Below are 27,400 nucleotides of genomic sequence, written 5' to 3'. Positions count from 1 at the left end.
ACCAAGTCAAATTTCTGACCCAAGTTCTAAGTGACATAATTTAGACTCTGGCTATTTATAGACAGGGAGGGTAGGGATCAAATAAGGAAATGATTGTAAATCAATAAAAAAGTTTACACTAATAATATCTACTACTTTTGAGAGCTTTCTATATGCCACTTAAGACATGCAGCACCTCATTTGGTCATCACTACAACTCTATGAGGCTGTCACTCTACAGAGGGGGAGACTGAGAGACAGAGAGGTAACCTGCCCAAAGTCACGTTGTTAATAAGTGGTAGGAGACAAGTTTGGAACCTTCAAGGAGTCTGATTCCACAGATCTGGCTCTTAACTGCTATGCCCTATTTTCTCATTTTAGTGGCACTAACATCCATGGGAGCATTCTGGGGATCGTACATCCAAGAATATTAAATGAGGCTCAGGATATTTCAGGACCTCTAAAATCTAAAGATCCTAAGCAAAATTACCAACAGTCAAAACTCTAGAAAAACAATAAAACTCATCGATTTTATAAGAAAAGCTGGCTTCATTTTATCTATAGTATTGAGCTGACCAAAATGTTAATCACTGACTTCTTCTGCTCTTTTAAATGATAATACCCAAATATGACTTAGAAATAAAATTTGAAAAACTCCTGGCGTACGTTAAAACACCACCACCCCCAACACCACAACTAGCTGGCAAGCCCGTCAGAGTAAAAATGGTAACATAAGAGTAAGGTGGTGCGAAAAAGTTCTCATATAAAGACAGATATATTGGATAAAATACAACAAAAAATATTTGTAATGCATAGGGAAATCTTGAGAAAAGAGGAAAATCCTGACTACCAGAACAAATAGGGATTTAAAAGAGTGGCAAGAGCTGCAACTATTTAGGGGAAGAATCAAGCACCGTGGAAGAGAGAACAGGGCCAAAGGGATGTCCAGAGAGGCGCCATAGAGAACTGGAGACTTGGGGAGAGGCAATATTCTGAGACAATAGCTGAGAATTTTCCAGAATTGAGTAAAGATATGAATCCATAGATTTAATAAGCATAGTGAGTCCAAAGCAGGAAAAAAAAAAAAAAAGAAAAAACCACAAGCCAAATCCACATCTAGACACATCCAGAGAAACTGAAACAAACACACAAATTCACAAACACACACACGGTCTTCCACAGAAACCAAAAAGATAAGACAGATTCCCCAAAAAGAACTATCAGCAGATGTCTCAAGACCAATAAGAGAGGTCAGATTACAGGAAAATAGTATCTTCAAGCTGCTGAAGTGAAAGAACGATCGTCCTAGAATTCAATATGTAAGTAAGCCGGAATTCAGGAGCAGGGGCTGAGATCAGAGCAGACAGACTGACCTGCAGACAAAGGCTGAGAGCTGACATGATGTTTGTGGGATTAACGAAATACTAAAGTATGGATGTTAGAAAAGTGTATTATTTTCATTCTTTTTTGTCATTCTGAAATATGTAAGGATTAAATATGCAAAAGATTTAGAATAACCAATGAACAGGTAAAAATATTAACCACATTGATAATAAAATTAAATAGAGCAAAATGAGCTCGTTCTTTTGGTAAAGACTTACACATTGGTAGTAGCTAGTATTGGCAAAGGTGGGAACCTCCACTCTTGTACCGTGCTGGTAAGGATGTATAATTGCTACGACCTTTTTGGAGAACAATTTGACAACACATACGTAAGCCTTAACATTCTGCATATGCTTTTAATCAGCGATTCTATTTCTAGAAGTTTATCCTAAGGAAACCACTGGAAATAAGTAAAGATCTACCATATCACAAGATGTTTATTACAACACTGCCGTTTAAAAGAGCAAAAAAAATTACTGACTGGTTAAATAAATGATGGTACATCCGTACAACAGATTACTATATTTCCACAACAATAAAATGGGATAAAGTTATTAAATGTGATATAAAATAGAGGAACATTTAGTGACAAGAAAAAAGTTCACATTTTATTGACTAAAAACAATCAGTTTACAAAAAAGAGACCATGATCTCAGCTGTTTAAAAAAAATCCTCTGTATAAAGACTCTAAGTCTATACATCACAATATTAAGAGCTATCTAGGTGATGAAATTATCATGATTTTCTTTTGATTTACCAATATTTTCTAAATTTCCTAAAATGAGCATGGTTGTTTTATAATAAACATGGTTTTTCTTTTGTACTATGGGAAAAATTTTGGTTCATGTGATATAAAAAAATTGTTGTTTTGAATCTCAATCTCTCTATGCAAGAGCATTAGAATCTCCAGATGCTAGGTTGGCTAAATCTAACAGTGGGAGAGGAGTTTATTTAGCATTTTTAATCATTAACTCAAGGAACTAACAGTATCATTTTGCTATACATTAAGAGTGAACTCATGGGGGCGCCTGGGTGGCGCAGTCGGTTAAGCGTCTGACTTCAACCAGGTCACAATCTCGCGGTCTGTGAGTTCGAGCCCCGCATCAGGCTCTGGGCTGATGGCTAAGAGCCTGGAGCCTGTTTCCGATTCTGTGTCTCCCTCTCTCTCTGCCCCTCCCCCGTTCATGCTCTGTCTCTCTCTGTCCCAAAAAATAAATAAACGTTGAAAAAAAAAATTTAAAAAAAAAAAAAGAGTGAACTCATGAAACAAGTTACATAGGCCCAGGTCTCTCTGTAGGAAGGTGAAAAACAGTTTATGACCAACAAAGGGAATATTCACAAAATATATGTTGTTACTATTTTCCCAACTCCCAACTCTCCTGAATTGTTGTACATTGACGTTACCCTCACCCAAGCTATAATAATCTCATACTAGCAAAAGGAATTTTTGTTTGCTATTTAAGAATTTTCTGAAAACTGCTGGAGAGACCAATGTTTTCCTGTGTAAGTGATCCTATCTGGCACCTGGAAGCCTATGCCTTCCAAGGACAAGATCTTGTTTTGTGGTACGTCTAATAAAGAGCTACAAATCAATTCATTTATTGTTCACTTGTGAGATGTATTACTTGTCATTTCTGACTAACAATTCCAGTCTGAAGATGCCTCCAAATTGTTGCTCCCCTGCCAACATATTTAATCCTTTCACTGTGAAGATGACATTTTTATAACCATGTGAAGTGAGAGCTGTCTGTAACTAGCTGGAAGCCGCATGCATTAAGCCTTCACTCTCTGTTCATTTTGAACTGCCACACTATGCTGGTTTCCTCATTTACTTGACATGTGCTCAAGATAAACTTACCTAAGAAGTTTTGCTTCAATAAACCTAAACAGTCACCTTTGACCTACAGGCTACATCCTTCTCACTGGTCTTTTTTCCTCCACACATTTCTTTTGAAGGATTCTTCCAGCATTTTAATTTAATTTTTTTTAATTCTTTTTTTTTTTTTTTTTTTTTTTGAGAGCGAGAGAGAGAAAGTGTGAGCAGGGGAGGGGCAGAGAGACAGGGAGAGAGAGAATCCCAAGCAAGCTCTGCGTCATCAGTGACCTGAGCTGAAATCAGAGTCGGATGTTTAACTGACTGAGCCACCCAGGTGTCCCATTTCCAGGACTTTTAAAACTGCAGATCTGGTCTTGTAATCTCTCTTGCTTAAACTCCTTGCTTTTACAATAAAATCCAAAATCCCTGATGTGGCTTACAAGGCACTTCAGGATACAGACTCTACCTCTCCAGTTTATGCCACCTCCAGCCGTGCTAACATTTCAGCTCAGACCCATGCTCATTTCAGGTCTTTGCAAACGTGGTTTGCTTTCCGTGAATTGTTCTTCTATCTTAGAACCCAGTTAATGCTTACTCGTCTTTAAGGTCTCAGCTCAGATGTCACTTCCTCAGGGAAGTCTTCCCTGACCATCTTCATCAGATCAGTTTCCTCTGGGTTATGCTTGTATAAAGCTCTCTGTTCCTCTATTTTTTTTTTTTCAACGTTTTATTTATTTTTGGGACAGAGAGAGACAGAGCATGAACGGGGGAGGGGCAGAGAGAGAGGGAGACACAGAATCGGAAACAGGCTCCAGGCTCTGAGCCATCAGCCCAGAGCCCGACGCGGGGCTCGAACTCACGGACCGCAAGATCGTGACCTGGCTGAAGTCGGACGCTTAACCGACTGCGCCACCCAGGCGCCCCTCTGTTCCTCTATTTTTATCACTTAATTTATAATTTATAAAATTTCTAATTTACTTATGTAAATTATATATTAATGGCTAGTTTTTCCAGCCAAGGATAAATCCATGAAGGCAGGGTCTAGGTCTGTCTTGCTTACCACTGTAACATTAGTCGTTAATTAGCACAATTCTTGACTCAGTGTGTGCCCTGAGATGATTTATAGAGGATATGATCAATTTAACTGATAGAAGGGGTACATGAATGTTTCTTGACATGCTCTCTTCTTTAACTCCTAAAGAAGTAGAGGAAGTAACGACTTAGAAATTAACAAGAACTCAAACTTTAAGCTGCTGTAGAACTATGAGAACAAGTTCACGTTCTTAAGAGGCAAAGAGCTATGAAAAAGTTGCTTAAAATCTTGGCTTTTATTTGCTGGGCAAGTCACTTAATATCTCTGAGTCTAAACTTTCTGTAAAGATTTTTTTTTTTTTTTAATTTCACTCATTTTTAGAGAGACAGGGAGAGAGCACAAACGCGGCAGAGGGGCAGAGGGAGACAGAGAGAATCTTAAGCACCCTCCACCCTCAGGGCAGAGCCTCACGTGGGGCTCGATCTCACGACGCTGGGATCATGGCCTGAGCTGAAATCAGGAGTCGGAAGCTCAACTGACTGAGTCATCCAGGTGCCCCAAGATTTTTTATTTTTAAGTAATCTGTACAATCAACGTGGGGCTTGAACTCGAACTCTGAGATCAAGAGTCACACACTCTGCTAAGCCAGCCAGGTGCCCCCAAACTTTCTCATTTGTAACACAGAATAACTGAGTCCTTCCTGCCTCATATAATTACTGTGAGGATCAAATAAGGCATGAAAAAGAATGGCAAAGTATAAAACTCTAAATAAATGTTTATCTAGTGTAGTCATTACTGAGTAAATGAAGCAATGGAAAGGCGCATACTTGGGGAAAACTCATTAATTTAAGCCTTACATTTGTTTTTCGTTATATGAATATAAATACAGACAAGATAAAATAGTTCAGAATCAAAATGTTTAGAGATAAACGTGAATCAAGTAATAAGTTTCCTGAAGTTTGCTACTGCTTAACATTCTTTTAGGGAACAAAGAAAAGAATGACTTTTTTTTTTCTTTCCTTTTTCTTTCTTTTTTTTTGTTTGAGAAATGTTTTTCTAGTGCTAGGGAAATCTATTGCCAAATGGAATAAATCCTACCCAGCTAAAAGCTCTGGATAATAATAAAGAGGAGGAAAGCATAACAGCTAGTATTTACTGAGTTATATGTAGCCAGGGAATTCTTGCATACATACATATGTAAACATACTTTTAATTCTCTTAATAACTGTCTTGGTAGATTACAGATAGGGAGACGAGACACAAGGGGATTAGACAATTTGTCCAAGATTACACACCAGGTATGTGGCAGAAAAGGGATTTAAAGGCAGGCAGTCTGGCCCCAGAGTCTACACTGATCTCTTCTTAATGCCGTACCTCATCCACTCAGCTTTTTATTTCTCAAGCTTTCCACACCCACAAAATACTGTTCAGTTAAATATTCATCTGTTCATCAAGTTCAAAAGAAAGCAAGTTCCAAAACTGAGGGGCAGAAATGCAGCAAATGAAGGCTTTACGGCTTCACTATCATAGACATAGGGTCAGTTACATTCCTTTTCTTTTTAGAATGTAACTACATTCTGATTTTAGAAGAGACAGTCAAAATAAACATATTGCAGTTATATACACTGACCAGGATATGATCCACTCGGTCTCTTTTCTTTCTTCCAAATTTCATCATTTTCTGCCAATCTGTTTTGTGGTTTGGCTCCTTTTTAAGACTAAACAACTTGAGCACTTCGGTGGCTATGAAGTTCTGTGAAAATAAGAGGAAGTAATGAACCAAACAGCCAAGTTTCTGAGAGTCAGTGCTTATAATGCAGGTGCATGCTAAGAACATAGCATTTATAATAAAAGATCATACAAATTTCTTCCACTCAACAGTTCCACTTAGCAATTTGAAGACAAAAGCATTCCAAATGCTCTGACTTTACTTACTCAAAGAATTTTTCTTTTTACACAACATACAAAAGTAAAACCCACTGATGAATCTGCAAAGAAAAATCACTTTAGAGTCCCCTCTATCTAAGAACTGCCATTAGCTAACTTCAAGCGGGCAAAACTATTAGAGAAAGCATTAAATAAATCTCTGCACTTAATCCCACATAAAGGTTCGAAGCAGTGCCGTGGGAGCAAAGTACAGGCTTTGGCTGGGATAGTTTATTTTGAAGCACCATGACTGAATACATTGAATTGTAAAAATATTAATCAGTGCTTCAATATAAGAAGCATGGTAATGTTACTAACAGTATTTAAACTATCATCCTTAAAAACACCTTACAAAATGTTATTTCAATATTAAAATCGCTGGGCAGCATCACTGTGTGTTATACTGATATATGCATTTTGATGGTTGTTGATATATATTATGCATCTTGTCTTTTTAAAAAAATTTTTATTTGAGAGAGAGAGAGAGAGCATGAGTGGGGAAGAGGGGCAGAGGGAAAGAGAGAATCTTAAGCAGGCTCCACGTAGAGCTCGATCCCACGACCCTGGGATCATGACCTGAGTGGAAATCAAGAGTTGGACATTCAACCAACTGAGCCACCCAGGCGTCCCATTATGTATCTTGTCTTATTTCAACTTATTTGTCCTTTGTTATTAATAAAAACAATTGGCGTTTACAACTTTTTATGGTTGTTCCATTAAAAAAATGTCAATGGGGGGAAAAGACACATTTATGAATCAGAATCATTTGAAAAGATTCTCAAACTACCAATGTGCCCCCAAACTCCACCAATCCACACACATTTTCTAGGTCTCTCTCTTTCAAGGATGTATCAACACTGGAGGGCTGAAAGCAATGGAGTACACCTGTGTTTTGAAAAAGCTCCCCCGGCAGTTCTGATACTTTATTCTTCGAAGCTGAAAATCATTTTAGAAGTTTTCTTTTTTTAATGAATCAAAAGTAATCTTTGGAAGCTTTTTATTTCTTCCTTACTTTAATTTAAGCGGGGATCAGCCTGTAAATATTTAAGGCTTTGTGGGCCATTTGGTCTCTGTCGCAACTACTGAAGTCTGCTGTTGTAGCAGAATGGCAGTCATACACAATATTTAAACAAATGGGTGTGGCTGTGGTCCAATACACCTTCATTTATAAAAACAAGTGGTAGGCTGGATTTGGACTGTGAGCCACAGTTTGCCTAACTTCAATGTAGGCATACATGACATCCCATAAATATCTGTTGGTGTTCTGTGAGTACAAAATATTTTCAAAAGCTTTCTGTAGTTAAATAATACTGTATTGTACATTTGAAAGTCACTAAGAGAGATCTTAAAATTTTTTCATCACACAAAACAATTTGTAACCATATGTAATGATGGATGCTAACTAGACTTGTGGTGACCTTTTTTAAAAATAATATAGACAAATACAGAATCATTATGTTGTATACCTAAAACAAATATAATTATGTTAATTATATCTCAATTAAAAAAACAGACTAAATTGTTTAGGCAATGCCTCCACATGACATACCAGAATAATGTATATGTTCTTTACTACATTTTAATAGTCCACATACACTCCTGGATGATGTAGGAAAATACACCAGTAAGATGAGCACAGGTGACCCTTGAACAACATGGGTTTGAACTGTGTTGACCCACTTATACACAGAGTTTTTTCAAGAAATACATAACAGTACCATAAACGTATTTTCTTTCCTTAAGATTTTCTTAGTGACATTTCTTTTCTCTAGCTTACTTTATTATAAGAATACAGTATACAAAACATGTAACATACAAAATATGTGTTAATTGACTATCAGTAAGGTTTCCGGTAGACTGTTAGTAGTTAAAGAGTTTCAACTGAGTAGGGGGTTGGCAGCTCTAACCCCCAAAGATGTTCAAGGATCAACTGTAGCTGGAGGTATGCTATAGGGGCAGGATGCAGGGGGCAGGCTTTCTGTGATCAAATAAGTCTGGAAAACACAATTCCAGAGCCTTGTTCCTCAGGGTGGGTTCTAGGGTCAACAGCGTCCACATCACTTGGGAGTCTGTTAGAAATGGTACTCCTGACCTGCTGAGTAAGAATCTCCATTTTAACCAAATCCCCAGTGATTCATATGCACATTACAGTTCAAGAGGCACTACACTGGGAATACAACCTTTGCTATATTAAAGAAACATGTGAACGGGCAGAAATTTCCACCAATGTGACTTTGAAGTTTTGCTGGGAGTCACTGTAGCTTCAAGGCACTTAATCTTTTCAGGGGCTTCTTAGATAACAAACAATATTTTTTATATATCATATTACTATCCCACATATTTCAAAACCACATAACTAATTTGAGACCTCCAAAATCAAAGATGAAAAGGTAACACCTGTCTAGGGCTGGCATATTTGATAGAAGACATGTTTTCCGGTATACTTCTAGAATACTGTACCATGATCTCTAAATTGCCAAAAATTTACCTGGAAGTCCAATAATTTATCTCCCAGAGTATTTCCTAATTTTTTTTTTAATATTATAAATTATGTACACATAGGAAATGTTAAAAAGTTATACTTGCAAAAACTTGAGGATTCAGGACTCCCTCTCACCTCATCCCTCCACTGCTCATGGACTTCATGAATCAACAAACATGTACTGAAAACCCACTATGCAAAAGGCCTTGAGGACAGAAGGAGAATCATACAGAAGAGTACCTGCTTCTACGGCATTTATAGATCTACATAAATGAACAGCAAGTCAAAAAAGGAGATACTCTCTAGTTTGCAGTTTACCTTGATTTCATCAAGGTTATTTGGGTTTTTCACTCGTCGGAAATAACTGGAGTTGATTCTACATGGCTTCATCCAGACGGGTTGATTCAAGTTGGGATCCTCTGCGAATATTTCCTCAAAAATCTCTTTTGTTAAATCAAAAACCGCCTTGACAGAGAAAAATGAAACAAAAATAAAATGGCTACAAATCCAAATTTCAAACAACAGAGATTAGTTTAAAAATTAAAATTATCCTTCCAGGTTACATACCTGTTTGTAGACTCTTTTACTAGTGCTTTCTATATCTAGACCCTTACTGGCACAGCCAAGCAGTTTTGCAGGAACACTGATGCTGTGGAGATCGTGACCTAATTCTTTCCATTTCCAGAGTTCTTCCACTGCATTATGTACAAGAGTTTCTACTTCCTCTGTGGTATGGGGGACTGCCAACAGTGTCTCACATGGCTTTTGGGGAGCTCTTTTAGGTTCTGCCATTAGAGGTACAATTGTTTCTTCTGCCTTGTTTTTGGGGATCTTGTGAGAAGAGCTCAAACCAAAGTCTTCATCAAACCAGTCTTGATCATCTCCTAACACGCTCAGGAACTCCCGGCTGATCTCAAGTTCAGCAAGTCTTTTAGCGAGCTCCTCCTGTCCACTGGCACCAAATACTGGACTCTCCTATGGAAATGGAACCAATCAAACAGAGCACCGTTTAGTAACCTCAGATCATTCATTTGGGCTTTTTGTTTTTAAAGACAAAGCAAATATATTATTTGTATGTTTACTCTTTCTCTATAAGCAAAACAAAAACAACATGGTGGCTACTAATTAATAATTTAAGAAGAAAGTATCCTGCTTCCCATAATTCTGCTTACATAAGCCTTATAACTGAATTTTTATAAACTGTTAATTGATTAGTTGTTTTTTCTTTTTGAATCATCATTATTTTGTTCCTGAAGGACTCTCTTGTCTCTGGGATATGGAAACAATATATGAAATTTCTCACCTCTGGTGATTATCTGGTTCAAATTACTCAAAATCATTACTTTTGTTCAACTGTCTACGGGCAACCCGAGTTAAGTTGATGGTCTGTCTGAGTATATGTCATAGTGGATGTATTTCAGTTTTCCCAGAATCAACATCACAACTGGCAATATCTGCAGAGCAATTATGACTGAGTAGATAGGTAGACACATAATTTCATAGGCAAAAAAGAACTGGATTGAGAACCACTGGAAAGCTCCATGGAGTAAATCTGTTCAGTGGATCTGGAAGGGAATCTAACCTCCAGACAGCACACAGGGGTCATCAATCCAGCACAAAACTGCTAGTGTTTGTGACAATCCTACAGTGACCACTCATGACATAATAGAGGACAATCATACTTCAGACAGAAAAACAGCCACAGGGTCTTTAAAAACTAGTACAGTGATCTTTATCTTAATAAATAACATGTCACAAAAAATCTATGAGGAACTACAGAATTAAAACGCACTACAGAAGGTAAATTGACATTCTTTCTAGACAAAATACTTACAGGCCTGGGGCATATATCTGGTGAAGAAATCTCTTCTTTTTCATCTTCTAAGTCAGGCCTTAAGAAGCAATCTGGAACGCTTGCTGACTGTTCCTCAAGATTTTGGGATAGGCATTGGGGTGGCATACTCTGTCGATCATCTTCAAGAAGCCCTTGATTGCTAAGCTGGATTTTCTCATTCCTAGCTTTTTTGATTTCTTGTAGTTGATTGACTGTGTCCTTCACAAAGACTGTTAGTAAACTGTCTGTCAGTAAGCTGACTTTTTCTAGCTGCTGCTTTGACTTTTCCTCATTTAGTGAGGACCTCAGCTGGGCTTCCAGTTGGTTCTTTTCTCTTGTTAAAAGATCTAGAAGTGGAGTAGAGAGCTTTTCTGACACCTCAGGACATAGGTCCTCTTCCTTTTCTGTCAACTGCTGCTGCTGCTTTAATTCTTCAGAAAAGGCATTGTCTAAAGTATCGCCTTCTACAGCAATGGAAACCTTTTCTATGGCACCAGGAACGTCTTTGTTTTCCTTGGAAGAGATCAGTGAATCCACTGAAGATTGCTGGTGAACATGGGCTTCAAGTACCCCAGAAACGTCCTGTACCTTGTCTGTTTCTATTTTAAGGCTTCTATCAAGTGAGGCTTCTATATCATGCATACTAGGTAGAGAGTTCTCATAAAAATATTCAACTGCATCCTTTTCTCTATCAAATTTGGAATCTGCTGTATCTTTTTGTTCTTGATTATAGTATTGATATCGTCCATCTGAGTAAGACTCTTCATCTTCATTTATGTCTACATAGTCATCAAAGTTTTCTGGAATGTGAGATATTTTTTGAGGGGGAGCAAAAATACCATGCTTCTCTCTGCACACAAAGTATACAATGCCATCATATGTACCATTGTTATTTCCTTCAGCTTTATCCAACTCCACTCCAGCCCAAAATCCTTTGGCAAAACTGGTCACGCCTTTGAATCGAAGAGTTCCTGGTTGAACATTGCCAATCAACACCCTATCGCCAATGTGGAAATCATGTAACTCATCTTCAACAGAAACTGAAACCAAGGAAGGGGGTTCCGTAACTCCCTGTTCATGTTCTACATCACTGCGCTCCTTACTTTTCATAAGCTCAGTGGGGGACTTGAGTTCTAATAGCCTCTCAGAGTGGACACTGCTATGAACAGAAAGGCTTTTCTCACTGAGGCACTCACTGATTTCATCATCACTGCCCAAGCTAGTGGCTCTACTTGTAGAGTTCTTTGTTGGCCGTGACTCATCTCTGCAAGATTGAGAGTCTTTCCTGAGTGACAACAAAGATGACACCTCAAAGTCATCTTTGTACAGTTCAGCTGAAATGTCTTTCTTGAGAGAAGACACTTCATAATCTTCAGAGTATGATGTCTCCTTAGGAGTAAAAAGATGCTCTGACAAAGATGAGTCCCTTTCCTTTATGTTCCTTTGTTCATGAACTTCTTTTTCTGATTGGGTGCTTGTACTGTGATCAGTACCTTGATCTGACTCTCTCTCTTTCAACTGTTTTTTATGAAGATTTTCAATGGCTAATCTAACTAAGTCTTTCTGAACATTTACAGAATCTAAAGGAAGATCCTTCCTTGAAAGAATTTCAGATGAATCTCCCTGTTCCAGGTCTAGTTTCAGTAAGACATCAGACTTCCTACATTGTTTTGAATAGGCCTCTTCAATCACACTCTCTTCCAATTTTGCATAGTCCACTTCTTGTATTTCTGATTTTTGACTAGCTTCTTCAACCTTGGCATCTAACACATCCAGAATTCTATTAGGGGCATTCAATTCTTTGAGAAGAGATAATGATGGTACATTTTCTAAAGAATCGCCAGATTCTGCTCTGGCTTTCCTTGATGATCTAAGAATTGGGGATGAAGTCTGAAAATGCTCTTCTGTTTGTCTATCCAATTCAATGACTCTCTTCGCATATGCAGATAAAGACCTTTCCGATACTGATCTCTCAGAACCTGCCAATGCAGCATCTTTCAGGAAAAGAAAAAAAATCTTATCAAAATTATTTCATCACAACCTTTTAACTGCTGGAACCAAAGGTTAAATAAAAGCCAAATCTTCATGAGGAAAAACTCTGGTCAATAAATATAACCTGTTTTGGTTACCATATAAGTTAAGTTTTTCCTTTAAGAGAGTGTATTGCCCCAGCAATAACCAGAACATTTAGAATGACTGGAAATTTAAAGTTTGAAATATTTCTTAAGGGCTGTCTTAACTTATAAAGTGAAGAAAAATGGCTCTAAGTTTATGGAGACACTGGTTTGTGTGATCAATTCTTCAAATCATGTGAAACCAGATAGATATTACATACACATTATTTCATATAGGAAAACAATGAAGGAGGGACAAAGATACTTTGAAAAGAATGAATTTTCCTGGGGACTTCAACTAAGCTCTCAAATGCAAATGCAAGAGAAAAAATAACAATTTCTGCAAATACAGTATTTTAAGAGCTAAAACTGCAGAATAAGAAAAAAAAATGCTGGATGAGCTAACAAACCAAGAGGTAAAAGTTCTGAATTCAAATCTCTATTTTGTCATTGTTTCTACACAGGCTTTTTTATGCCTCAGTTTTATTTCCTCATTGAATTACAGTTTATTTTCAATAATTCTTATCTTTCTTTGGATTAAGTTGAAAAATATACATGTATATAACCACTTAACCCTGAGAAATAGTATAGACTGAAAAAAATATATAATCAGTTATAAAACTTGATTAAGGGAGAATTTAGGGATGCCGATGATACACTCAACCATTTTAGATTAATGTCTTTATGCTTCAGTGTTTAAATTTATATATAACCAATAAATCACTTTTATATAAAAGTAACTTAAAATTTCAATAATTATTATCTTTAAGAAATTCATTTTTTAATCGAAACGCTGTAGAGGCAGAATTATATACGCCCTTGCATAAATTCTTAAGTCTAGTGGGTACAGCGTCATTATTTTTCCTAGTTACATACCAACATGTTCAGCAATGGACTCCAACGACCCTCTGGCACGCTCTGATTCTGTTAGTGATTTCCAGTTCTTTGCTGTTTCAGATCTGAAACAAAAAAATAAAGAGTAGAAATAAATGTACTGCTGATATTGTAATAACTGGTAACAACAAGCAGTCAACTCTCAGAAAACTACTTCTTCACAGGAGGTATTCCAACCTGTCACTTTCACCAAGCCTGTTTCTGGCCTTCATCACTCTCAGTAGACAATCTTGCCTCTTTTAATGAGAAAAACAGAGGCCATCAGCATGACCTTTCTTACCCTGAGCCTTTCTACCGACAAATGTATCTATATTCATAGCCATCCCAACTGCCTTTCCTTCTGTCCGCAGGACAGAAAGAGGTGTGTCTTTCACACGTATTCAAAGCTGATTGTTTGAACCTCCTGCCGAAAATCTCACACATTGCCTCAGCCTCATTAATGGTACTCTTCAGTCACACGTTCACTTTCCTAGAACCTTCAGTCCTTCACCCTGGAGATTTTTCCCCTTCGCTTGTAAGTACGCCATGAGCCTCAAAATTTTACCTCTCAATTCTTCATTCTTCCACCTCCTGGCTGCTGTCCTCTCTTATTCTTTAAGTTAACAGAAAGAGCCACATTCTTCATTTTCTTGCCTTCTCTTTATTTGCTAAGTCATAGTATTTGGCTTCCGCTTCTCTTTATAATGCCTTTAAATGCTATTTTATCATAATTAGTACTTGGCTCCCTTTTATTCTCTCTGAATGCGTATCTTCCTTGGGTGATGTTGCCATATATACGTTTTCAACCACCATCTATATGCTCCTCATCCCATATATATCTTACACTGACATCTTTCCTGGATAATTCTCCTCAGGTGAACCATGTACACCTCAAAATTTGTATTCTAAAACCAAAGTCATAAGCTACCCACAAAAGAACATCTGACTTTCCATTCAGGTTAATGGAATGTTGACCCAACCATTTAAGAGAAACCTGGGAGTCATTCTAGATTTCTCTTGTTCCCCTATCTAGCACTTCAGTGAAGTCTACTTCTCAAATATTTTCTTTTAAGTGTTTTTAAGAATAAATTCTTTTTTTTTTTTTTTTAAACTAAACTCTATCCCCAATGTGGGGCCTGAACTCACAATCCCAAGATCAAGAGTCACATGTTCTACCAACTGAGCCAGCCAGGCACCCCTGCTTCTTAAATATTTCTAAGTTTATTTCCTATCTCTGTTCTTATTTACACTGATTATTTGAAGCCTGGTCTAGACTCCTGTTCTCCCTGCTTCCAAGTTTGCTCTTTTCTATTTCTCCTTCATATACTAGTCAGAAAGAGCTCTCTGAACACAAATGTGATTACATCATTCTCTAGTTAAAATCCTCCAAGAGTCTGGTTAATAAAACCGTAAAGCAATTCATTAGTGTATTATGCAGAAATCTAAAAATAAAATTTACAGTTTTGTAATATAATGGAAAAATGTATATATTACAAAAATATATATATATATAATCTAAGCATAAGAAATCCTAAAAGGAAATACATCTAATTGTTGACATTTGCAATTCTGGGATAGTTCAGTATATGATTTAAACTTTTCTTCTTTTTACTGCTTCCCTCAATATTCTAATTAAAATAATAACAGTAACTACTAATACGCAGTGCTAATTGTATGCTAAGCTCTGATCTAAGTTAAGTCTTTTAATTCTCATAACAAGTTAATTAGTTAGGTGTTATTATAGGGATATAAATCCCTATTAAAAAAAATAAGCACAGAGAGATTAAATAACTTGCCCAACAAAGTTAAATAGCTAGCTGGTACTGAAGCCATGATTCAAACTGAGGTAATGAGAAATTAATTATCATGAGTCTCTATTATTTTTGTAACAGACTTAAAAATCCCTAAGTATTTTTTGGGAAAGCCTTCAAAGGCTTCCCATCTTCTGAAAAGTAAAGTAGAAATTATATTATAAATGAGTGAGTACAAGGTTTTCACAATTCAGTTTTTATTTTTCCAGTCTCTTCTAACATTAGCAACATTCTATAATGTTCAGTTTCTGTAACATGCCAAGCTCCCTGCTGCTTTTGGTCATTCATCAATGTCCTTCTCTGAAATGACCCCTATTTCTCAGTCCCACTGACTGCTTACCCCCTACTCATTGCTCAAAATTCAATTTAAGTATTGCAACCTCACTTTTTTATATACAATCTCCAATGCTGCCTCTCAGTATTCTGTATTTGCACTGACTGGCTGCATAATATTCCATCCCTGGGAAGACCCTTAAGTTACTGGGCTATTCACCTATTTCTGGACATAAAGATATTGCATATTTTCTCAAACTAGGTTTCCAGGAGTGAAATTATGGAATCATAAGTTACAGGTTGTTTTTTTACTTCTGAAACACTGGCAAACTGCTTTGCAAAAGTCTATTGCTACTAGCAATACTGGAGGATACTATTTTCATTGTGCCCACCAGATTTCAGGATTCAGAATATATTTTTAAACCTGTACCTTATGATAAATTCGATTTGTGATTACATCATACATAACAACTCTAGTGAAAGTAAAAATATTGGTTAAAATTAACTTCACAGTTACTTAAGAGATAGCTTCTACTAAAAGTCTTCCCTTAATTCTTTTCTCAAACAAGGCAGAACATAGAGAAGTTATCAAAAATTTCTACCTGTGTAGTGGAAGGGGCTTGATCTTGGGTTTTTCAGAAGCTGAGGAGAGCGTTTTAATTTGAGGCTTGGCTGTTGGTGATGTTTCCAAATCTCGGCTAAGCTCTGCTTCAGTTTTCTTAATGAATTCATCATATGACTAGTTTAGAAAAATCAGAGGAGTCACTATACAGAATTTTTTTAAAAAACTATTTTAAATTAGAAAATAGTATATTTTATGGTAAAATATTCAAAAGGAAAGAAGATGTAATGTAAAAATCTTTCTCCCAGTATCCATGTCATTCCCCAGAGTGCCATCAACATTTACTTGTAGATCCTTCTTGAAACAGACTATGTATAAGCATACATGTGGAACCATAATCCTAATATGAGTTAGAAAATGACAAAGTCTCATTTTACAAAAATTTAATACCTATGAAGCAATCATTTGGGTTCTGCCCCATTAAAAAACTTCTTTAGCTGACTATGTAATTATTCTTTTAAGGGTGTCCTAATACTTCCATGTTATTTTTAAGAAGTTTAGGCATTACGCAGAGTTCAATGGCAGCTTCTTGGGAATACAAATCCTTGGGAATACAAAGCCTGAAGAAGGAAGGCTGTGATTAGAGAACATGATAGTTCAGAATTACAAAAAATGTTATCAGCCATTCTATAAACACTAATGTGTAATTCTGATTTGGATGAAATCTAAGGGAAGTCCTTTATTATATTTCTTAGTTTTCTGGGCTAAAATCCCTACTTTTATATCTCTATTTGAGACTATAGCTGTTTTGTTCAACACTGTATATCCAGTACCTACTCAGTGTTTGGCCCCAAACAGGCTGTCAGTCAACATCATAGAATGAATGAATGACCATATGGATGCTACTCAGTTGCTACAGATCCCTAAAACTTGGGCTGAAATCCCTACTTTTACAACTTTCACTATCCATATCCTCTAAATTTTCAAATGTTTTGGTAAAGTAACTTCTGGTATTAAACACATACCAAAGCTAGATGGTCTAGCTAGCTAGGTATATATGAGGACTATAACTTCTCAGATCTGAAAGCTATACTTACATGGATGTAGTTGACTTATCACATCTGTGATTAAATAAACTCCCAAAGATTTTTTATATGAAATGCTATATATATTATGTTTTTCTCCACCACATACTATAATTCTAAAACCTAAATACACAACTTTCTTTTAGACCCTTCTGGCTGGCATATCCATTAATGAAGAATTTTGAGCAATGCTATTCAATCTAATAGTATTTCATTTAATTTTCAATGGCTCTCCATTACCTTACACTAGTGCTTTTAAATTCTGGGTCCCACCCTAGATTATTAATCCCTCTGGGAGGGAGACTGGATATTTGTATTTTTCAAAGAGCTCCCCAGTTAATTCTAACATGTGGTCACGTTGAAGACTACTGACTTGAAGTCCAAACTCATCCGTCTGATTCTAAGACCCTGAACATGATCTTTATTGTTGAATTTTGTTTCCCACTATTTTCCACCATGAACTTGCCAGTATGGCTATTCTACCTTAAGCACTTCCCTTACTTCTAAACATCTGTGCAAGTTACAGTCCCTGTTCCCATCTCTGTATTGTGTACCTGTGTGAATGTCTATTTTCTCCACATCTGTCAGCAGCCCTGTTTTCTATGTGGAAGATAGGACACAAAATTTAGAATTAGAGATCTATTAAAATCTAGCTTTACCACTTCTGAGTGGTGTGTCCCTGAATAGCATTACTCTCCCTGAAACTCAACTTCCTCATCCGTAAAACTGTAGACAGTAAAGCCACTGTTGCTTGAGGATAAAATGAATACATGTAAAGTCATTAGCTGAATTCTGGCATACAAATAGGCACTTAAATATTTGATGACTAAGTTAATAGATGTAGGAGGAATACATATTTGGTGTTACCACAACAAGGACCATTGAAAGGACAGAAATATTGACTAACAGAACCAAAAGATTTTTAACATTTACAGAACCTAGAATCCTACAATGAAATCAACTGCCTTGAAATTCTGAGACTTCCTATTATTGGAAGTGTTCAGGTAGAAGCTGAATGGTCTTCTCTGGTGATGCCGTGAGAAGGGATTCTTGCGAGGAGCAGGACGTTCAGATTGATTCTATGATGAATGTGGCATTTTAGGAATACTAGGCTGGCAGAAGGTATGCAAGTATTAGGGAAGCAACAGAGACAGGGGCATTTAAGAGGCCATGCAGAGAGCAGAGATAAGGGGTCATGAGGCCCCAGTCGGCTCGATGGCAGCTGGAATGGAAAAAGCAAGCAGACTCATAAAGAAAAAAAAAAAAGTACCAGTGAGATCTGATAACCAAAAGGATAAGAGAAAACAGAATGAGGAAATATCAAAACCAGGTTTCCAGCTGGGGCAGAATCAGGGAAGGCTGCTAGAGCATGGGAGAAGTCTAGTTTCGAATTATCACTTCTGAGCCATTCAAATAGGACAATGTGGCATGAAACATCATTCTGCTTAAAAAAAAAAAAAACAAATTGCTTTTAAAAAGGCAGTAACAGTTTCAATAGCTAGAATTATTTATCTTTTTTTACAGAATTATTCATCTAATGATTCTTTGCTTAAGAGGGCGTGAATTTCAATCTTTCACAGGCCTAATCTTTCTTATTTAAGAAAAAAACCTCTTATTTTAATTTGATTTTAAGAATATTTACTTAATACTTGATGCTATAAGATTTATTTTTTTATTTAATGTTTTATTTATTTTTGAGACAGAGAGAGACAGAGCATGAGCAGGGGAGGGGGAGAGAGAGAGAAGGACACAGAATCCAAAGCAGGCTCCAGGCTCCGAGCTGTCAGCACAGAGCCTGATGTGGGGATCGAACTCATGAACCACGAGATCATGACCTGAGCCAAAGTCGGATGCCCAACCGACTGAGCCACCCAGGCACCCCAAGATTTATTATTTTAATATTTAATGCTTTAAGCAAGAGTTTGTTTAGATAACCTTGGATTTCTTTTAAAAAGAAGTTAAAATGTGGCACCAAACTAATAATGAAAAATTCTACGCCATTACTTTATTAACAACATTTAAAAAACATTTTAGGCTTCAATATACATTAGCCTTGATACTGAACCCCCTTCCTATGTCTAACCTCTAACTGTTTGATCAGACTGGCTTCTTGGGCTTTCAGTCTTTCCTTCTGCCGTTTTCTCTGTTCCTTCTTCAGCTGGTCCACAACTGATTTCCTTTTCCGCAGCTCATCCTTTAGGGCTCTGATCCTACCTTCAATGTCACTTTGGTCAGATGTTGTTTCTGAAAGGGAAATAAAATCTTTCATTTTAACTTGAGAATGAAGTTAATTTAATAACTACTAATGAAAGCAGCAAGGTGATACTACACTTACAGTCAATCTAACATTTAAAATTAAGGAATTGGAGCTTTTGAAAAAAAATTTATTAGTGATTTGCATCTCTCTTTTCCCTGAAATATAGTGGGCGGTTGGTCCTTCCTACTTATTTTCACTTTCTAATTGTACTATTTGAAACCTCAAATAAATCTTAAGATACCCTATCTTGATGAGATAAACAACCGGAAATTGAGAACTTTTAAGCTAGTGAAATTTGGGCATCGTGAGGAATTATTTCCTGGTGACAAGAGAAACATATTTATCTTTCCTTCCCCTAAGCTATTAATAGTTTTTAAGTCCTATTAAAATAAAAATGAAACTTTGCCATTTTACACTGACTGTGAATCATCAGTTGATGTCTTAATACCATATAAAAGGAAAGAAAGAAATTATAAAGAAATATACTCTGCTATAACCTTTCTTTAGAAGCTCTTAAAATATTTAAAATAGCTAAAATGAAGCTAGTTAAATCTTATTTTCTTCCCAACAGTTCCCTACACATATACACGCATGTACAAAGTAGATGTCCAGTCACAGCAAAATCATGAAAAAGACATTTCATTATAATAAGTGTCACATACATGCTATGAAAATACTGTCATTTAAAGATGCTGCTTATTTCACTACACATGGAAATTACACAGAATAAAAATGATTATTCCTCACACCTCCTCCCCAAATCAAGTAATAATATCATTTCCACACACTAATGTCGAGTGAGACATTTAATAGCCATAGAAATACTATTACAATAGAAATACTATTGTATAAAATCTGAAGACTCAAATGTATGCTACAACATTAAACCATAAATAACCAGGTTTTTTTTCAGGTACTTCAGATTAAATTGCGTAAGAACTAGTTATGGAACTTATTTAAATGCAAAAGGATTATAGTCTTTTTTAATAGAATGATCCCAATATCTGGATTAGAAATAATGAAATCTAAGTTCCTGTCACTTCTATGTTGCTAACTTTAGGTACCTCAGGAAAGTAATACCCATCTTATACCACTGGTGGCATCATCGTGAGTCCTTAGCATGGGCAAAGCTCACTACTTATCGATCAACACTCATAAAATAGCATAATAATAAAGGCCATTTTCAACTCTGGATCTGTTACTGGTAATTGGTAAGGTAAGTTTGACCCCCTGCTGATTTCTAGAATTGATGTGTAGATTAAATAAGGTGTACAAAGCACACAGCACAGCAACTGAACTATAAAAGCTCAAAAAATGGTGGTAAGAGTAATACTCATATAAAACAAACGTTTTATGCAGCTATATTTTCGGTAACAGATTTTCCAATCTAAAACTAAAAATGCTGATGGTGAGAAGAGAGCCACTGAGTATCTCCCTTATGTTTTCTTCTAATTGCTGAAGAAAAGAATCAATTGCTTTCAGGGTTAAAAGGTTCTGAGCCCTTTGCAGAGATTCAATTGATGATTCTAGTGTAATAATTTGGGGTAGGACTGCAGGTTGATCTAAAAGTTAAAATGTTTCTAAAATGAAGTATAAACCCATATCTTTGCATCTTCTAAAAACTGAGCTTCTTTTAGCTGGATAAGCTTTTATGTGCTTCCAAACCTCAAGACATGGATAAAATTTGAAGATTTTGATAAAATTGTGTGGGGGAATCACTATACTCCCACACACTTAGTTTCAACCTTGCCCCCCCTCCCAAAATGATTATTTTAAATTAGCATATACATATTTAATAATTTATTGTCAAGTTAGCTAACATACAGTGTAGTCTTGCCTTCAAATTAATATATTATAAAAATTGCACATGCCAGCAGTGATTTTTCTTTTTCTTTTTGTAATTTTTTTTAATGTTTATTTATTTTTGAGAAAAAGAGCATGAGCAGGGGGAGGGAGACAGAATCTGAAGCAGGCTCTAGGCTCTGAGCTGTCAGCACAGAGCCCGATGCGGGACTCAAACCCACAAACTGTGAGATCATAACCTGAGCCGAAGTCAGACGCTTAACTGACTCAGCCACCCAGGTGCCCTGCCAGCAGTGACTTTTCTAATAAAAATATGTATCATCTATGCTTGTGAAGATTTAAAAGTAGTTGATGAGAAACTTGGGAGTTTTTAGATGAAAGACCTTGGGAAATGTTTCTATTTTTAAGTACTAAAGAAGCCAAAAGTGTACAAATGAAAGGTAGAAATTAAATAAATAAAAGTCTATGAGAATGAGTGGGAATACATTATATACCTGCCCAAATATAGTATTACTGCATAATATTCATCATTAGTAACGGGACGCCTGTGTGGCTCAGTCGGTTAAGCATCTGACTTTGGCTCAAGTCATGATCTCGTGGTTTGTGAGTTAGAGCCTCGCGTGGGGCTCTGTGCTAACAGCTTGGAGCCTGGAGCCTGCTTTGGATTCTACGTCTCCCTATCTCTCTGCGCCTCCCCCACTTGCATGTGCTCATGCTCACTCTCTCTCTCTCTCTAAAATAAACATTTTAAAAAAGTCATCATTAGTAACATCTAAAAATCTCTAGAATTTTTTTTTTAACCCAAACAACTCACTGAATGAATTTATTGCCTTTATGGAATTATCTCCTACAAGGTTTTTTTGGGTGGTGACGGAGAGGAGGGGACCGGTAAATGATATTTCAGTTTGTTTAAACTAACGTCAAGACAGAATAACCTGATGGACAGAATGATCTAATAGAAAAAATTAAGTTTCTGATTATTTCACACAGGCAGCCTCTAATAATTTGGCTGATAAATTCTTTATCACTTGAGAAAGGCTTATATAACTCCACTACATTAAAACTGACCACTTCCATAAACATTGCATTTAATGATGTCATCATCAACAGGCAGATGGCATCTGGAGTTTAGAAATCTCAGAGCTATTTTTCTAAAACTATTCTCACTTGAGTATGTTTTACCAATAAAACAGTATCTTATTAACATTATTAATCCTTAGTCTGTAACTCATGCAAGGCTGGTTACAGTATTATTCCACTGAACAGATGGAAAAGACTATCCAATATGGGAAAGAAAGCTGAAGAAAGTCACCAGTAAGTAGTAGAGCTAAGATATGAATTCAGAGGGTTTTTTTTTAATTTTTTAATGTTTATTTATTTCTGAGAGAGAGAGACAGAGAATGAGTTGGGGAGGGGCAGAGAGAGAGGGAAACACAGAATCAGAAAGCAGGCTCCAGGCTCTGAGCTGCCAGCATAGAGCCCAACGCAGGGCTCGAACTCACAAGCCATGAGATCATGCCCTGAGCCAAAGTCAGACACTTAACCGACTGAGCCACCCAGGCACCCCTAAATCCATGTTTTCAAGTATCAAGTTTATGTCTACTGACATGTTACTACACTGGTAGTAACTTTTTGCCAGAGTACCTCAAAGCAAATACATAAAAATAATAATATTCAACAGATAAATATGATATACAACATTCTTCAACTGGCTTGAGCTAGTAATCTCTTTCCTAAGAATTTATTCTTACTGAAATATTCCACAAGAAGATGTTCATTACAACTTTACTGGCTGGGAATGCAAGCTGGTGCAGACACTCTGGAAAACACTTCCTCAAAAAACTGAAAATAGAACTACCCTACAACCCAGCAACTGCACTACTAGGCATTTATCCACGGGATACAGGTGTGCTATTTCTAAGGGACACATGCACCCCCATGTTTAGAGCAGCACTATCAACAATAGCCAAAGTATGGAAAGAGCCCAAATGTCCATCGATGGATGAATGGATAAAGAAGGTGTGGTATATATACACAATGGAGTATTACTCAGCAATCAAAAAGAATGAAACCTTGCCATTTGCAACTATGTGTATGGAACCAGAGGGTATTATACTAAGTGAAATTAGTCAGTCAGAGAAAGACAAATATCATATGACTTCACTCATATGAGGACTTTAAGGGACAAAACAGATGAACATAAAAGAACAGAAACAAAAATAATATAAAAACAGGGAGGGGGACAAAATAGAAGAGACTCATAAATAGGGAGAACAAATTGAGGGTTGCTGGAGGGGTTGTGGGAGGGGGGATGGGCTAAATGGGTAAGGGGCACTAAGGCATCTACTCCTGAAATCATTGTTGCACTATATGCTAACTAATTTGGATGTAAATTTTAAAAAATAAAAAATAAAATTAAAAAAAAACATTATTGGCAATTTTGACAAAATCTAAATGATCATCACTAGAGAAATATTTAAATAAGTTATGGTATATCTACTCTTTGAAATATTATGCAGTTATTCAAAAACAAGGGTGATTTAAAAATATGGGTGTGGGAACCTCCAATGATTTATTATCATTTGAAACACTGAAAACAGGGGGTACAGAATAGGATCAAAGACCAAAAACAGAATAATATTTTTCACTTTTTCTTTATTAAATGTCTACTCTCAAATGAAAACTAAAAATGAGCTCAAAAGGCATACACTCAATATAGTGTTAACCTTCCTTGGAATTCTCATAAACTGAGCGTTGCCTGTATAGATATGCTTCCCAAGATCAGATCTTGTGTACATTGAAGTCTTACAGAATAGAGGCTGTTCATGGCTTCATAATCTAATAGCACAGAGTTTTATAGCAGAATAGAGACTATAGGAGAATAGACAATGTTCCCCACTGCCATGTGCAGTTGATTCTCTACCTTTCCTCCTTTGAAACTTAGGCTATCCTGCCTTACCTCCTCCTCTCTCTCTCCATGGTCATCATTAATTCATTCAAGAAACACTTAAGGGGCTCCTGGGTGGCTTAGTCGGTTGAGCATCCGACTTTGGCTCAGGTCATGATCTCACAGCTTGTGAGTTCGAGCCCCGCGTCGGGCTCTGTGCTGACGGCTCAGAGCCTGGAGCCCGCTTTGGCTTCTGTGTCTCCCTCTCTCTCTACCCCTAACCCACTCACATTCTGTCTCTGTCTCTCTCAAAAATGAATAAACAGGGGCGCCTGGGTGGCGCAGTCGGTTAAGCGTCCGACTTCAGCCAGGTCACGATCTCGCGGTCCGTGAGTTCGAGCCCCGCATCAGGCTCTGGGCTGATGGCTCAGAGCCTGGAGCCTGTTTCCGATTCTGTGTCTCCCTCTCTCTCTGCCCCTCCCCCCTTCATGCTCTGTCTCTCTCTGTCCCAAAAATAAATAAACGTTGAAAAAAAAAATTAAAAAAAAAAAAAAAAAGAAAAAAAAATTAAAAAAAAAAAAAAAAAAAGAAAGAAAGGAACATTTAATAAATACCTGCCATGTGCAATGCAAAGTACCTGGTAGGTCCTGGTGCCACCAATTATTAATAAATTAGACTCTCCTTTCCAGAAGTCTATATGCTAGTAGGGGAGACCTGCTGGGTAAAGTCTGGTTACAATTTATATGCTGTCTGGTATAAGCTGATGCACAGAGCACTATGGGAACACATAACCAGTATCTGGCACATAGAAAAAAATATTCAACAAATGTCTGATGAATAAATGACTTGCCCATTAACAACCCAAGAATATAACAGTTTGTCACATTTTGTGTAATTAGGGAAATAATTAATTATCAATGAAAAGCACTGAATTATGTGATTTACTCTTGGCAAGAAAAAAGCCTTTACAAATGAGAGAAAGGATAACATTACACTAACATATGGACAGACAAAGCTTATTAAAGAGGTATTCAAATATAATACAAAGAAAACTCCTTGTTATTACTCTTACCTGACTGTGTCATAGATAATGACTCATCTGACCAACTAGAACAGTGTTGATGGGACTTGATAGGTAGACGATACTGTCCTCCAGTCCTATGACTTCCTTTGCTAGACTCCTGCTTTGACACTGATGTGCAGCTTTTGGGAGGTGACTGTTCAAACGGAAAACCAAATGGGAAGTGTTTTGTGATACAGTTGTAAAATCCAGTTAGCATTTGAGATACCAAGCAGTTAATAATATATACAAAGAGTGTTAAGTAATTCTATGACATAAAAAGTAAAAAGTTTACAAATTATACAAAGGATAAATCGACCTCAATTTTTTTTAAGTTATACAAAAAAGTTACAGAGAAGCATGCTTTTTAGAGAGGTTTAAAATAAAGTAGGAGGAGGGGGCGCCTGGGTGGCTCAGTCGGTTAAGCGGCCGACTTCGGCTCAGGTCATGATCTCACGGTCCGTGAGTTCGAGCCCCGCGTCGGGCTCTGTGCTGACGGCTCAGAGCCTGGAGCCTGTTTCAGATTCTGTGTCTCCCTCTCTCTGACCCTCCCCCGTTCATGCTCTGTCTCTCTCTGTCTCAAAAATAAATAAACGTTAAAAAAAAAATTAAAAAAAAATAAAGTAGGAGTGGCTATTGTATAAGTGATAGTTACCCCCTTATTCATTTATTTTTTTTAATTAAAAAAATTCTAAACACGGGAGTGCAGATATCTTTTCGACATAGTGATTTCATTTCCTTCAGAAGACTCCACCCAGAAGTGGAGTTGCTGGATCATATGGGAATTCTCCATTGACAGTAAATGATAAAGAAAATGTGGTGCATGTGTGCACAAGTGCACGTGCATGTGCACTCATGCACGCGCGCACACACACACACACACAGGAACACACTATTCAGCTGTAAAGAAAGAAGGAAATCCTGCCATTTGCAACATGGATGAACCATGAGGGCATTATGCTAAGGGGAATAAGTTAGAGAAAGATAAATACTGTACGATCTCACTTATGTGTAGAATCTAAAAAAAAAAAAAAAAACAACTCAACTCATAGAAAAAGAGATCAGATTTGTGGTTACCAGACGTGGGGGTTGTGGGGAAATTGGGTGAAGGTGGGAAGGGTACAAACTTCCAGTTATAAAATACATAAGTCCTAGGGATGTAATGTAAAATGGGATGACTAGAGTTAAACATTGCTGTGTGGTATATGTGAAAGTTGCTAAGGGAGGAGCATAAAAGTTCTTGTTACAAGGGAAATTTTTTTTAACTTTATGAGGTGAGAGATGTTAACCAAACTTACTGTGGCAATCATTTCACAATGTATGTATGCCAAGCCATTATGCTGTACACTTTAAACTTATACAGTGTTGTGTATCAATTATATCTCAGTAAAACTGAAAAAAAAAACTTTAAAAATACTTAAATATGGGGGTGCCTGGGGGGTTCGGTCGGTTGAGCGTCCCAATACTCATGACCTGATTTCAGCTCAGGTCATGAATCCAGCATCGTGGGACTGAGCCCCACATCAGGCTCTGTGCTGAGAGTGGAGCCTGCTTGAGATAGTCTCTCTCTCTCTCTCTCTCTATTTTCTCTCTCTTTCCTTCTGCCCTTCTCTCTTGCTCACACACTCTCTTTCTCTAAAATCAAATTAAAAAAAAATTTTTTTAAATACTAAATATGTACTATTTTGAAGAAGGAAGGAAAGAAGGGAGGGAAGGAGGAAGGGAAGAAAACAAAGTGTAAGAAGACTGTCTACAGGAGATTACAAAGGACATCATTTCTATCCTGCCACCAGGAGGAAGTGGGAATATCTAATTTGATTCCTGGCTATCATCACTTCCTGTACCTGTGAATTTGGGCAGGTTTCCTAGCCCACTGAGCTTCAGAGTGGGGCTTAAAACAGTACCTCTAGATTTCTTGTGAGGATAATCCACATAAGGCATTGGCATATTAGCTGGCACTTGGTAAATAAGCACGAATAAGTATTAGTTTTTTATTATAAAAATCACCAGGGGCGCCTGGGTGGCTCAGTCGATTGGGGGTCCGACTTTGGCTCAGGTCATGGTCTCACAGTTTGTGAGTTCGAGCGCCGCGTTGGGCACTATGCTGACAGCTCAGAGCCTGGACCCTGCCTCAGAGTCTGTGTCTCATCCTCTCTCTGTCCCTCCCCTGCTCCCACTCTGTCTCTCTCTGTCTCTCAATAATAAACGTTAAAAAAAAAATT

The 27,400-nt window shown here is 37.1% G+C and overlaps 1 protein-coding gene across 4 annotated transcripts in view; it reads right to left on the bottom strand.

Moving 5' to 3' along the window:
* CEP350 (centrosomal protein 350) overlaps positions 1-27,400 on the bottom strand; it is a 155,709-nt gene that overhangs the window by 10,292 nt on the left and 118,017 nt on the right. For all 4 annotated transcript variants that reach the window (XM_040446480.1, XM_040446483.1, XM_040446481.1 and 1 more), the window contains 8 exons: positions 25,191-25,335; positions 19,255-19,415; positions 16,127-16,263; positions 13,444-13,526; positions 10,454-12,447; positions 9,187-9,594; positions 8,938-9,084; positions 5,842-5,964 (listed from right to left, as the gene is read on the bottom strand). In XM_040446480.1, the coding sequence (XP_040302414.1) occupies positions 5,842-5,964; positions 8,938-9,084; positions 9,187-9,594; positions 10,454-12,447; positions 13,444-13,526; positions 16,127-16,263; positions 19,255-19,415; positions 25,191-25,335 (3,198 nt within the window). The remainder of the gene's footprint in view (positions 1-5,841; positions 5,965-8,937; positions 9,085-9,186; positions 9,595-10,453; positions 12,448-13,443; positions 13,527-16,126; positions 16,264-19,254; positions 19,416-25,190; positions 25,336-27,400) is intronic.

The sequence above is a fragment of the Herpailurus yagouaroundi genome, unplaced genomic scaffold (genome assembly GCF_014898765.1).
Source record: "Herpailurus yagouaroundi ecotype Mexico unplaced genomic scaffold, PumYag 195, whole genome shotgun sequence".
Taxonomy (NCBI): Eukaryota; Metazoa; Chordata; class Mammalia; order Carnivora; family Felidae; genus Herpailurus; species Herpailurus yagouaroundi.
This window is presented reverse-complemented; position numbering and strand designations above follow the sequence as displayed.